Source organism: Suricata suricatta, chromosome 2 (assembly GCF_006229205.1).
Source record: "Suricata suricatta isolate VVHF042 chromosome 2, meerkat_22Aug2017_6uvM2_HiC, whole genome shotgun sequence".
Lineage (NCBI taxonomy): Eukaryota > Metazoa > Chordata > Mammalia > Carnivora > Herpestidae > Suricata > Suricata suricatta.
The window spans coordinates 138,955,069-138,967,987 of NC_043701.1; the positions used below are offsets into that span (position 1 = coordinate 138,955,069).

The 12,919-nt window shown below is 44.8% G+C and overlaps 1 protein-coding gene and 1 pseudogene across 1 annotated transcript in view; both read right to left on the reverse strand.

Annotated features, from left to right (window-relative positions):
* The window catches only part of POLR3A (RNA polymerase III subunit A), a 50,208-nt gene that overhangs the window by 15,792 nt on the left and 21,497 nt on the right, over positions 1-12,919 (reverse strand). Inside the window, exons 12-19 of the mRNA XM_029932015.1 lie at positions 12,451-12,520; positions 11,712-11,839; positions 11,260-11,398; positions 8,317-8,481; positions 5,957-6,129; positions 2,425-2,536; positions 1,308-1,426; positions 30-167 (exon numbers count right to left, since the gene is read on the reverse strand). Coding sequence (XP_029787875.1) covers positions 30-167; positions 1,308-1,426; positions 2,425-2,536; positions 5,957-6,129; positions 8,317-8,481; positions 11,260-11,398; positions 11,712-11,839; positions 12,451-12,520 — 1,044 coding nt within the window. The remainder of the gene's footprint in view (positions 1-29; positions 168-1,307; positions 1,427-2,424; positions 2,537-5,956; positions 6,130-8,316; positions 8,482-11,259; positions 11,399-11,711; positions 11,840-12,450; positions 12,521-12,919) is intronic.
* LOC115285586 lies at positions 9,146-10,187 on the reverse strand (annotated as a pseudogene).

The window sequence follows — 12,919 nt, forward strand, 5'->3', positions numbered from 1 at the left end:
TGCTAATGGCCTACATTTCTTCAAATTACCTGCATGTATCCCGTTTCAGCTGTCTTTACGGCTGTGTCGACCAGACCTTCCCGGCCAGCCATTGTGTGGAAGAAAAACTCGGTTGGTGTCAAACCGGAATAAAAGCTATTAGCCACAAAGCCTTTGGCAGCGGGGAGCTAAAGAGAGGTGGAGAAAAATGAAAAAAAAAAAAAAAAACCAGACAAAAAACTCTTCAAGGTCCACAACTTCAAACCCCATTCACATCACAAAATGCCCCACCTTTAGACTATAAATATCTGGTCAATGTACTCTTATGAAGGGGGAGGCTTTAAAGGCCCTTTCCTGAAAGAGAAACAATTTGGCATAAACCAGCCTTCCCAGAGACAAGGAGGGTGACTCCCAGGCAGGGCTGGTGCTGGGGCCAGTGGCAGGAAAGTGGACCAAGCAGTCTGAATGCCCTCAGCCTCTCCTCTGAATTTGTCAGGCTCCCTTAGAACTCTGAGCCTGACACGCATAGACAGGCACCATTCCAGTGACCACTTGGCTCTCTGACTTGTAGTGAATTATAATCTTGGGCACAGTCCCTCAAATTTCCTGGGACCATATAATACAGAGAATACCTGCATATCCCAGGACAGCAGTCCTGTCTCTCCAGCAGGGGGCTGGACAGGAACCCTGCAGTCTGTGGGGCAGGAGCAGCTGGGGTATCTGTGCATTAACGGGAGTAAGAGCTGACTCTAAGTCCAGAATCTGAGTGACCAAACCTACTCCAAGTCCAAGTTCCTCAACTAGACGTAAAAGTTGTCTGCCCCTGGGTCCCAGAAAAAGCCTAGCAGAGGTCTGTCTACTTCGGCTTATACCAGTGCCCAAACCACCAGGGCCACTGAAACCGAGAGGTCATTTAAAAACCGAGTTCGAGAAGTCAAGAGGAGAATCTGGACGTTCCTGGGTGTTTTAGTGTGGTTCATGTTATCACTATTTTAAAATTCCCATACTTTGATGTCAGTGCTCCCACAATAAGCACACGTTGATCAGACATGAGGTATCTACATGTTTTGGTTGTTGGAAGGGACCTTGAAATCCTCCCTCTTGGAGAGGAAGCAAGAGGGCACTCATCAAGTTTTGCAGCAGCAAATCTAACAAGGCTCCCACACAACCCTGGGGGGATCTACAGGGGTCAGAGAGGGAAGCCTCCGGAGCAGCCCCACCTGCACACGCCCCCAGGGAGCGCCGGGTTGGCGGCACAGGACTCCCGTAGCTCTTTTGCGCCGCCCATGGTCGCCCTCCAAAGTTCTGTCTGAACCACTATCACTTACCTTTGAGTGTTTTTCAAAGTGAGGCAAGGACCTATTTTCAAAGCCATCTGGCACTCGAGAGCCACTGATGGCTTGCTGTCCCACACAGGCAATCATCTGTGATATGTTAATGAAAGAACCTAGGGAAACAGGCCAGGAATGTAACATTCGTTTACCGAACTAACATTAACACGCAAGCAGATCCATGGGATAAAACAGGAATATGACAGGACAGGCTCACGTGACAGGACAGGCTCCCAGTGTAGGGACAGTAAAGGGCCAGAACGAGAATAATACAGGGTGGAGCCCTCAGTAACAGAACAATAGCTGAGGGAGGGCTGCAGGGCCCCGCAGGGAGTGTGAGCACAGCAAAGACGTGCAGGGGAGTCTGGGACCAGGCTGAACTTTCGGAGGACATTACCATTGGATGTAAAAAGGGATGAGGGGAGGAATTCCAAAGAAACTGGAAGAGTGGGAAGCAAAGTCACAGGAATGGGAAAGGGGGGAAGGGGGGTGGGGTAAGGGGAAGACAGCAAAGTTGGACTTTATTCTGCTAAAAGTTTACAAAAATAGAACCATGGAGGTTTTGAATCTGAGTGCAGTACCATGAAACCTCATGTTTTAGGTCCTAGACCACTATGAAATTAAAGTGTTTGCCACATCACTAAATACATTAATTTGGAAAAGTTTTTTTTTTAAATAGTATTACATTTGCTTAAAGGATCCTTGAGCTCAGAAATCCACACGTTATTACTCAAGTTCCTTCAAACAAGTTAAATTTCTAAAATGGAAATAATTGTCTCTTTCTATTCATACGATTTAAATTATATATATATATCTTATAGCTTATTTATTGTTTGAGAGAGAGACACACACAGAGGACATGAGGAGGCTAGGGGTAGAGAGAGAGAATCCCAAGCAGGCTCCACATTGTCAGCGTGGTGCCTGACACAGGGCTCTAACTTACAAACCTCGAGATCTTGACCTGAGCTGAAACCCAGACGTGGACGCTTACCCAGGTGCCCCAGGATATGCCCTTATACATGAAAGGTCTGAAATGATTCCTGCATTTTCTGGGAGAAGCCCTGCCGGCCCATACAGAGAGTACAGTGCGAGCGGTGGGTGGAGGGGCGCACACCTTTGGAGCCGCACAGAGCCATGGTGAGCGGGCTGTTGCTCTTATCCAGCTCCCGGAGGCAGGCACTGCCCGCGTGGTCGCGGATCACAGACAGCTCCTTCAGGATCAGAGCCTGGCGGGAGAGAGCGAGGTGCATGAGGGCTCTGCCGATTACCAACGTTCAACCTGACACATAACGAAATCTGAAAAAATGTAAGCCGGATGTCAGATTTCCAATACATAAAAGGTTTTTGAGCCTTTGAAGATCAATACGCTTTATCTATAAAGACCCTAATCCTCAAGGAAGGAAAGGTTCCAAATCAGTGTTTAAGGTAAAAATGGTCAGTAACAAAATCTTGAAAAATCCTTTCAATGGCTTTGTGTATAGCATCCTCTATAATAATAGGTCTGTATGCACGTTGCTGTATACGCACATATAAGCCTAAATACACTTAAGAAATAGAAGGCATGGTAGAGTGTGTAGTAAAGGAAAATTGCTTATGCCACTTCTAACATTTACTGCTTATTTTTACTTTCCAAGCATACACGTGAATTCCCAGAAGTTAAGTGTGTGATGAGGTGACTCCACCGGAATATTCTAGTCCATGAGCTCATCCACAAGGTGTCCTTTCTCAGCTCACAGAGAGGGTGCTGAATCAGTTACGAGTCACGGTTCTACTCAAAACAAGTGCTACTGGGGCCGCAAGTAAATTTCTAGGTAAGTGCCAGTGAGAAACATCCATTTCTCTCTCTCTGAAGACTCAGTGAGATTAATCAAAAAGCCGCTAGAACGGATTCATGAATTCAGCAAAGTCACACGATATACAATCAATGTACAGAAATTGGTTGCATTTCTATACACCAATAATGAAGTAGCAGAAAGAGAAATCAAGGACTTGATCTCATTACAATTGCACCAAAACCCATAAAATACCTAGGGAAAACCTAACCAAATAAGTGAAAAATCTATACACTGAAAACTAGAAGAAACTTATGAAAGAAACAGACACACAAAAAATGGAAAAACACTCCATGCTCATAGATCAGAAAAGCAAATATTATTAAAATGTCAATACTATGCAAAGTAATCCATATGTTCAATGCAATCCCTATCAAAATAACACCAGCATTCTTCACAGAGCTAGAACAAACAATTCTAAAATTTGTATGGGAGCAGAAAAGACCCCAGAAAAGTCAAAGTAATGTTGAAAAAGAAAACCAAAGCTGGAGGCATCACAGTTCTAGACCTCAGGCTGTATTACAAAGCTGTAATCATCCAGACAATATGGTATTGGGACAAAAACAGACACTAATATCAATGGAACAGAAGAGAAAACCCAGAAATGGACCCACAAATGTTTAGCCAACTAATAATCTCTGACAAAGCAGGAAAGAATGTCCAACGGAATAAAGACAGTCTCTTCAGCAAATGGTGCTGGAAACACTGGGCAGCGACCTGCAGAAGAATGAACCTGGACCACCTTCTTCCCACACACAATAATAGACTCAAAATGGATGGAAGACCTAAATGTAAGAAAAGAGAGCCATCAAAATCCTAGAGGAGAAAACAGGTAAAAGACCTTGGCTATAGCAACTTCTTACTTGATGCGTTTCCAGAGGGAAGGTAAACAAAAGCAAAAATGAATTATAAAGACCTCATCAAGATAAAAAGCTTCTGCACGGTGAAGGAAACAATCAGCAAAACTAAAAGGCAACCAACGGGATGGGAGAAGGTACTTCCAAATGGCATACCAGACAAAGGGTTAGTATCCAAAATCTAACTCAATACCAAATCAAATTCAATACCAACAAAACAAATAATCCAGTGAAGAAATGGGCAAAAGACATGAATAGACACTTTTCCAAAAAAGAGATCCAGATGGCTAACGGACACATGAAAAGAAATTCAACATCACTCATCATCAGGGAAACACAAATCAAAACCACAATGAGATACCACCTCACACCTGTCAGAATGGCTGACATTAACAATTCAGCAAACAAGATGTTAGGCTGAGGAGAAAGGGGATCTCTTGCACTACTGGCGGGAATGCAAACTGGTGCAGCCACTCGGGAAAGCAGTGTGCAGGTTCTTTAAAAAATTAAAATTAGAACTACCCTATGATCCAGCAATCACACTACTGGGTATTTTATGCAAAGGATACAAAAATGCTGATTTGAAGGGGCACATGCACCCCAATATTTATCGCAGCACTATAGACAGTAGCTGAAGTATGGAAAGCCCAAATATCCGGCAACTGACGAATGGGCAAAGAAGATAAGGTATACACACACAATGGAGTATTACTTGGCAATCAAAAAGAATCAAATCTTTGCCACTTGCAACAACGTGGAGGAAACTAGAGTGTATTATGCTAACTGAAATGAGTCAGAGAAAGACAAAAATCATGATTTCACTCGTGGAACTTAAGAAACAAAATGATAAACATAGGTGAGGGAAAGCAAAAATAAGATAAATATAGTTAAGGAGATAAACCATAAGAGACTTAAGTACAGAGAACAAACACGGTTGCTAGCAGAGTGTTGGGTGGGGGGATGGGCTAAATGGGTGATGGGCGTTAAGGAGGAGGTATCTGCTGGGATGACACTAGGTGTTGTTTGTAAGTGATGAATCACTAACTTCTATTACTGAAATCATTATTACACCGTCTATCCGCTAACTAACTTGGATCTGTGAGATTAGGAACGAGCTAATGGTGAACAGTGCCTACAACTCTCCTTTCTTCCTATTTCATAAAAAACTCATGTCATCAGAAAATTTCTTATGGATTATCCATTCTTCCACACGTAGGTGAGTTAAAGCTCTGAGTCCTGGGCTGCAGGGAAGGGCAGAAAAGTGCCAGGCGAAGTCCTGGTGCAGTCGGACTGCCCTCCCAGGCTGCCTGACAGAGTGCAGAGCTCCAGAGGCTGGTCGTCATTTTGATTCTGACCCTTGCTGGGCAGCTAACCTAGTTTCAAATGTGACTGGGGAAGCAGACAGACAAGTGATACGAATTTTCCCTCTTCTGTGCCCAAATCTCTTTGGAAGACCATCCGTTATTATTTTTTTAAAGATTTAATTTTTAAGTAATCTCTGCATCCAATGTGGGACTCAAACCTACAACCCTGAGATCAAGAGCTGCACGCTCTACTGACTGAACCAGCCAGGTGCCCCATCAAAGACCATCCGTTTCAAGAGCTGTGGTTGCCAGTCTCTACTGGAAAGATGCTAGAAACAGCAAGCACACCAGCACGTGAGTCCAGTTACAGCAGGGCCCAGTGCGATGCTGGAACAAGAGCAGCCCCGTGTGGTCGAGCGAGCAGCTGGCCCTGTTTTCACCACCTAGAACGTGGAAGTTGCTGGGGATGCAAAGGACCTGATCAGAGGCCCTCCCCTCGTTCAACAAACGAGAACACACGCACGCAGCACCCAGCTGACCTGGGGCTAAGGCCACTGCCTTTGCTTCCCCCGCCCCTCTGCTACTTTCTCTTCAGGCCGGCAGCATGGGCCTGTGAGCATGGAGTGGCTAACCCACCCGAAGAGCGGACTCACCTCCAGAGTCTCCTCGGCTGTGCAACCAGGTTGCTGCTGCAGCTTTCCTGTGTTCAGGGCCTCAATGTACTCATCACATTTCTTATAGCCAGCGTTCAGCAACTCGTACTTGGCCTTTAGCAATCCTTGACCGGGTGTGACGTCACCAATGCCAATGGAGAATCCACGGTTTGCTGTAGAACAGTTGGCAGGTAGAGCAGAAAGAGAGCGCCATGAATGTTAGTCAACCCACTATACAGAAACCATTTATACCTTCAGAGAATATATCATGACCCAATTAAATAAAAATGTGTATCAGTTGTAGAGAGTTATATAAAAATGACCCAAGACTCACTGAATCCTGTCAGAGACATTACAACCCTGTGGGGAGCAAGCACTGTCCCCAACTAACTACAATATGAAGCACATTGATATAAATACCAAAGAGCAGCTAGACAAAGTCAGCAATAATGGAAAGTGAGCCACCTGACTTCTTGTTCTAAGATACCATCTTAGATACCTTTCTGCCCACACCCCCTTCCTTCTTCAGAAATCATCCCCAAACACAGGAAAACCCCATCTTTGAGGGAACTATACATGGTCAATACTCCTAACCCTGACATTGAAAGTGGGTGCATGAGAGGCACCTGGCTTAGCAGGGTGGAGAAGGGACACCTCAGTGTGGCTGTGGAAACAAGGACGCATGAGTCTGGAGACACTCAGAAACTATACCGCCAGCTCCTGCAGATGCTGGAGATAATGTATATGTTGCAGATAAGGAGACCTGGTAGAAAATCAGTATTTTTCTGTGGAAGATGGGCATTTATATCCCAGGAAATGGAATCATAGAGCTCTGGACTAAGGGATCCTAAATGCAGGCAGATGGGGAGGACTCTAAAGCAGAGCATGAGGTCTGTATATGCCGTGATTGTGATTCCTTAGTCCCTTTCCCTGGCCACACCCCAGAATCCTGACAAGCAGGTCTCAAGTGCTGGGTGGGAGGCTGAGATCGGAAATAGATCTGTCCCTGGAGAAACCAAGCTTCCCTAGAGAAAAGTATTACTGATAGGGCTATTTGGTAGTTCCTCAATAAAAATATTGGCTTGTAGCTCAACCAAGAACTAAGAAGTCAGGGTGCCTGGTGGCTCAGTCGGATGGGCCTCTGACTTCGGCTCAGGTCATGATCTCACGTTCGTGGGTTTGAGCCCCGCGTTGGGTTCTGTGCTGATAAGTTTGGAGCCTGGAGTCTGCTTCCAATTCTGTGTCTCCCTCTCTCTCTGCCCCTCCCCCTCTCATGCTCTGTCTCTCTCTGTATCAAAAATAAACAAAACATTAAAAAAAAAAGAACTAAGAAGTCCATCAACCAATAGGCTCCATGATCTCATGGTTCGTGGGATTGAATCCCTCTATTGGGCTCTCTGCTGACAGGGCCAGAGCCTACTTGGGATTCTCTTTCTCCCTCTCCCTCTGCCTCTTCCCCCACCCAAATACATAGACATTAAAAAAAAAAAAAAAGATGAAATGAATCCAGAAACAAAGAAATGGACAATAGGGAAAAGGAGGTAAGAAAAATCAGAGAGTCAATCCAGAAGCTCTACTTACATAATGAACAGAAATTCCAAGAAGAACAGAGAAAGTTAAGGTGAGAAAATTATCAAACAAAACAAAACAAGAACATTTCCACAACAGAAGGACACATGGGGGCACATTGAGAGCTTACATAGTGCCCAACACAATGAGAAAAGACTCATACCAAGGGTCTACCAGTGTGAACTTCCAGAACAACAAGGACACAGGATTCGCACAGCTTCCAGAATGAAAAGACAAATACAGAAGCTTGGAAATAAGACTAAAAATAAACTTTCACATCAGCTCTGTAGAGTAGAGCAGTACCTTTAAAATTCGATCCAGAGTTCTATACCCAGCCAAAGAATCCAAGTGTAAGAGTGGAAACAAAATGTTTCCTGCATGTACAGCATGCTCGGAAATGGAACAGTGCAAGGAGAGAAGGGGAACCCTGAGTAACCCAGCAGAGCCGAGCTATGAGGGCCGCGAGGACCACGTCGGAGTGCAAGTACCTTGGAAGCAGCCCGCGAACGGCCCTTATCTAACAACCCCTTCAGACTGGCATCACAGAGCTATGGGGCATTTTGAGACAAGAAATCAAGAGCAAATTCAAATCTGAAAGGAGGCTAGTCAGTACTGGACTCATCTCATTCATAAGTCACAAACGATTCAGCCTGGATTAAGTCTCCTGTGCGCGGGTATGCATGTGGCGTGTGGGGGCTGGGGGAGGAGACAAAGGTAAAAGAACTAACTAACGCACATCCCTGCAACCTGAGCCACCGCCGCCGTGCACCGGGGCGGCTGGAGATACTCACAGAGATAGACGGGAGCCAGCCTAGCAAGCCGTGACATCGCGTCGGCAGCTTCGTTCTGCCCCCAGTCTCGCAGCAAAATGTAAAATATATTGTTCTTCGATCCCGATCCCAACGTTCCCTTGTCCATGCTGCCGCTCATCAGCTCGCTGTTCTGGATGGTAACATCTGGAAGGACGGCAAGCACTGGCTGCTTAAACACACACTTATTACTCAGCCTTGTTCCAACGTGGGGTGGTGGAGAAAGCATGTTCCCACTATGAAAATTAAAGGAGAGCAAAGAAAAATGCTCCCAAAATTTTTCGAGGGGAACAAAAGAGAAATCTAGAGACTTTTGAAAAGCATGGAAAGCCCAGTTGGTTACTTTACAGTGTCCTAACTCTGAAATGTACTAGAGAACCATCATTTTCTTTTCTTTTTTTTCGATTTCAACAGGTTTTATTTCGTGTATTGTTTGCTGTTAGAACTTTCCTAGGCTCTGCATCTAAAGTCTATCAGTGTGCAAACTCTCTCGGTCAAAAGGGACACGGCAGTTGGGTATCCAGGAGAACACAGGTGAGTGCCACATGCTTTCTGGGCATGCTTAAGGAGCTGTTTCGGGCCAAGAGGAAAAGGAAGGAGTGCTCGCAGAAGCGAAAGACACCCCATGCGCCCTGTGGCACATACTCAGGGAGCTTAGAGGTTGAGGACACTTTTCTATACCAAAATGAGGGGCAAAGAGAATCCTTTTCATCTTCTAGCACACTTGAAAAACAGAGAAGATACCACACATTAACTGACCTTAAATCAATGTCAAAGAAATGAGAAAAAGTTAATGCACAAAGAAATACAATTCAAAAGAAAAGATGCAATGCTTTATAAGCTGCATACACTTCAACGAAAAAGTTGGGGACACAGATTTAGTCATAAACATTTTCAAAAATATTTATCACAAGAAGGGTCCCCTTCCCGTATTAAAAGGAAAACATATGACTGGCAAAATTCCATGAATCGAAATTAGGTTAAACCAATTCCCAAGTCCTTAACAAATAAGGGATCCATAAAGAAAGAGTATTTTGGGATTTAAAATTAGGGAAGCCTATGCACAATGTAGATGGGGAGAGAGAAAATAAAGAATGATCGTTAACGTTTTACAGTCTTTAATTAAGCACATAAAACTGTACTATTAATGTATTTCTCCATGAACGTTTTGTGAAATTCGGATCGCAGTGTATCATTTACAAATCTTTGGTCTTTCTTCTGATCATCTACGCCTTTTGCACAGTTCTTGAAAACAACATCATCATCCCACCTCCTTTTAACCTTAAAGTTGGCCTGAGGCTGGGATGGGCCAGTGAGATTTAGGAGAGGGTTTCCACTCAAAATGTTTTCCATACGTATTCGTTCTTCTTCAGCTTTTTGTTCTTGTTCCTTCCTAGCCTGCTCTTCTGCTCTTTCTTTTTTGATTTTCTCTAGTTCTGCAAGAAGAGCGGCAGTGTCGTCATCGGCACTCTCCTCTTCGAAGTCTTCGTCTTCATCTTCCTCATCTGTTAGAGGATCATCTGCGTCAAGGTTGGCGGCAGGAATCTGGTCTAACCGAGGTTTCTGACACTGACGAGGAGGTTGTATGTTCTCGTGTTGGACGATCTGTTTTTTTCTCTTGCAGCAGCTCGCTCGCTCTCCTCCAGCTCTCTCCTGAAGTCACGGTTGCGAACCTCTTCAGGGGCATCCTGAGTGGTTTGTCTATATTTTAGCTTTGTATGAGAAGGTAGGTCTCTACTCGAATACTGCTTTGAGAGCTGGCTCAAATCACCTTCTCCTTTTCCTCTCCCACCTCTTGCGGGTTCAAAAGTTGGCCTAGCTGCTGTAGTCATCTTTTATGCTCCCAGAAACCTCTGCGCCGAGAACCATCATTTTCAACTGTGAACCATAAATGGCAGCACCGAGCACTTGTCCTCTGTGTCACAGGGGTCTTGTGAGCATCTGATGAAATCACATGCCCCAAAGTACTCAGTAAACTGCAAAGCACTTTGTCATTCACCCCAGATGATGAAAACTGAGGACGTCACCATGAAGAGCCTATACAACAAACTGGATTTACCTCTAGCAAGAAACAAAATACAACCCAAAACAAGTAAGCCAAAACACCTAAAAGACTAGAGAGTGTATTTTCAAAGCAACGGCTCTAAACCTGAGAAAAAAAATCGGTGCTCTTCAAAACATGTACTCTTCATTCCAAAACAGGAATCTTGACCTTCAAAAACTCTGTGGTTCAGTTCTTCAGCAGAGTCCTGGAGATCCATTTCTTGTCACAAGGCCCTGCTCACAAAGCCCATTCCAAGTCAGCGGCACCCAGAGGAGCCTGCTGGCGAGCTGCTGGTGAGCAGGAGCTCGTGCCAGAAAGCAGCACTGGCTGAATGGCATTGGTCTGGGGACTGTACTTTGGGCTGAATTAGTTTGGATGATTCCGATGGTTTAACATTTATTTATTTATTTATTTATTTATTTATTTATTTTTTTCCGATGGTTTAACATTTAAATCCTCTCGTGGTTACACCAGATCTTTGTGTTACAAGAAATAAGCTGACCAGGAGGCAGTAGAAAAATAGTTCTATTATACTTTTAGACAACGAACACATTTTTGGACATAAAATGATAAGTTATGTGACTTATATGAGGAGATTCTCGCTTATGGTCAAAAAAGGGGCGGGGCAGAATAAAAGAAATCATATTAATTTACAGAAAATAGTCATCTAAAACACATCTGGAGAAGAACATTCTAGACCATGTACCTACATGATCTCTACTTTTTAGAGAAATGGGGAGTCACAGTGAGAGGAGACACACCAACTGTGTCCCTGCAGAATAAACTTCCTGCCTAAGAAAAAGATGGCCTTTGCTTGCGAAGTGAAGGCAGTTATTGGCCACCTGCTTTCTGCCCGCTCCCGCCCCGCGGCTTTGACTCACAGGAATCGTTGACACAGAGATCTTCTCCTTTGCCACAGTACTGCTTGCCCTTGGTTCGGAGGTTGGCCCTCACTGGGTTGTCATCACTGGGTCTGAGGATGATGCTGAAGATCTGCTTTCCTGTCCACAGGGTGACAGGCTGAAGGAGGAAGGAAGTCACAGCATCAGCTGGCTGAGCCTGACCTGCAGAGCACTCACATACAAACCTGTCCCCGGCATGCCCGGCTCCTGCACAAACCTTTATTTATTTTCAGAGAGAGAGAGAGAAGATGTGCACGCATGCATGGGGGAGGGACAGAGAGTGGGGAGAGAGAATCTCAAGCAGGCTTTGCGCTGTCGGTGCAGAGCCTGAGCCGGGGCTTGATCTCACCAACTGTGGGACTGTGACCTGCGCAGAAGCCAAGGGCGAGACACCTAACTGACTGAGCCACCCTGGTGTTCCCAGCACAAACCTTTAGTATCGTAGGTGGTGGGAGGCGAACTTTAATTTTCTCATCCTTGCCAACCAATATGGAAGCAATGATCTGGCAGGCCTTGGCTCGGTCAAAGAAAGTGTCCTTAAGAGTGAGGAGATAGGCGCCTATGAATGTTGGGAACAACACAAAACAAAGAGGAGGCGTGAACTTGCAGAACAACCACAAGGTTTCAAATTTGTTATTTTTTAAGTCTTTTAAAACAAATGTTTATTTATTTTTGGGAGAGAGAGTACAAGTGAGGCAGGAGCAGAGAGAGAGAGGGAGACACAGAGTCCGAGGCAGGCTCCAGGCTCTGAGCTGTCAGCTCAGAGCCTGACGACACGGCGAGATCATGACCTGAACAGAAGTCAGATGCCTAACCAAATGAGCTACCCAGGCGCACCAAAAGGTTTCAATTTTAAAATGAATCTGGACTCTGGCTAAAGAGAGAGTAAAAACATACAAGTGCATGCTGGCCCCCTCTTCTCACTAGAGTCTAAGCTCCACAGTATCTCCAATGCTCAGAAAAATGTCTACTGCATGTCAGGAGCTGAACAAATGCTTACTGATTCAATGAATAACCAGCCAATCCAAAATCTCTCAAGTAGCTTCACAATCAAACATAGTAAACAACAGAATTAAACATACAAGACCGAATCGCTTCTTAAGTTGTTACATGAATCACTATGAATCCTAATGCTTCCCAGTCTCCTTTCAAGTGAACTCATAAACACACCTGTTAGAAAGTCCTGAATAGCAGCAATCAGTGGTTCTCCATTCCTTGGGGTTACAAGATTTGCTTTCGTCTAAAGGAAAAGACAAACACAACGTGTTAGCCATTCTTGGACACTCTTTGGATTGCGTGATGCAGTCCAAAATAACCGCACCACAAAGGCTCCGAATTGCCACATGTAAATAAAGAAGAGCGGGTGAGCAGAGAAGTGGGGCGGAGAAATGGCAGCCAGGGTTCCCCATCCCAGCTCTGTCACCAGCTCCTTTGTCTGTTAAGTAGAGACCAAACACACCGGCCACACTGACACCAGACGTTCCTACCGACACTAAATACCAAGCGAAGTTTCGGATCCATGTAAGAACCCTGTACGTGTAAGACTTCCTACTTATTAATAAATCCCTTCTCCAAGGACAGTTCACTCCTATGAATGAGGAGCACTGTTCTCTTTCAGGTCCATCAGTCTCATGCCTCT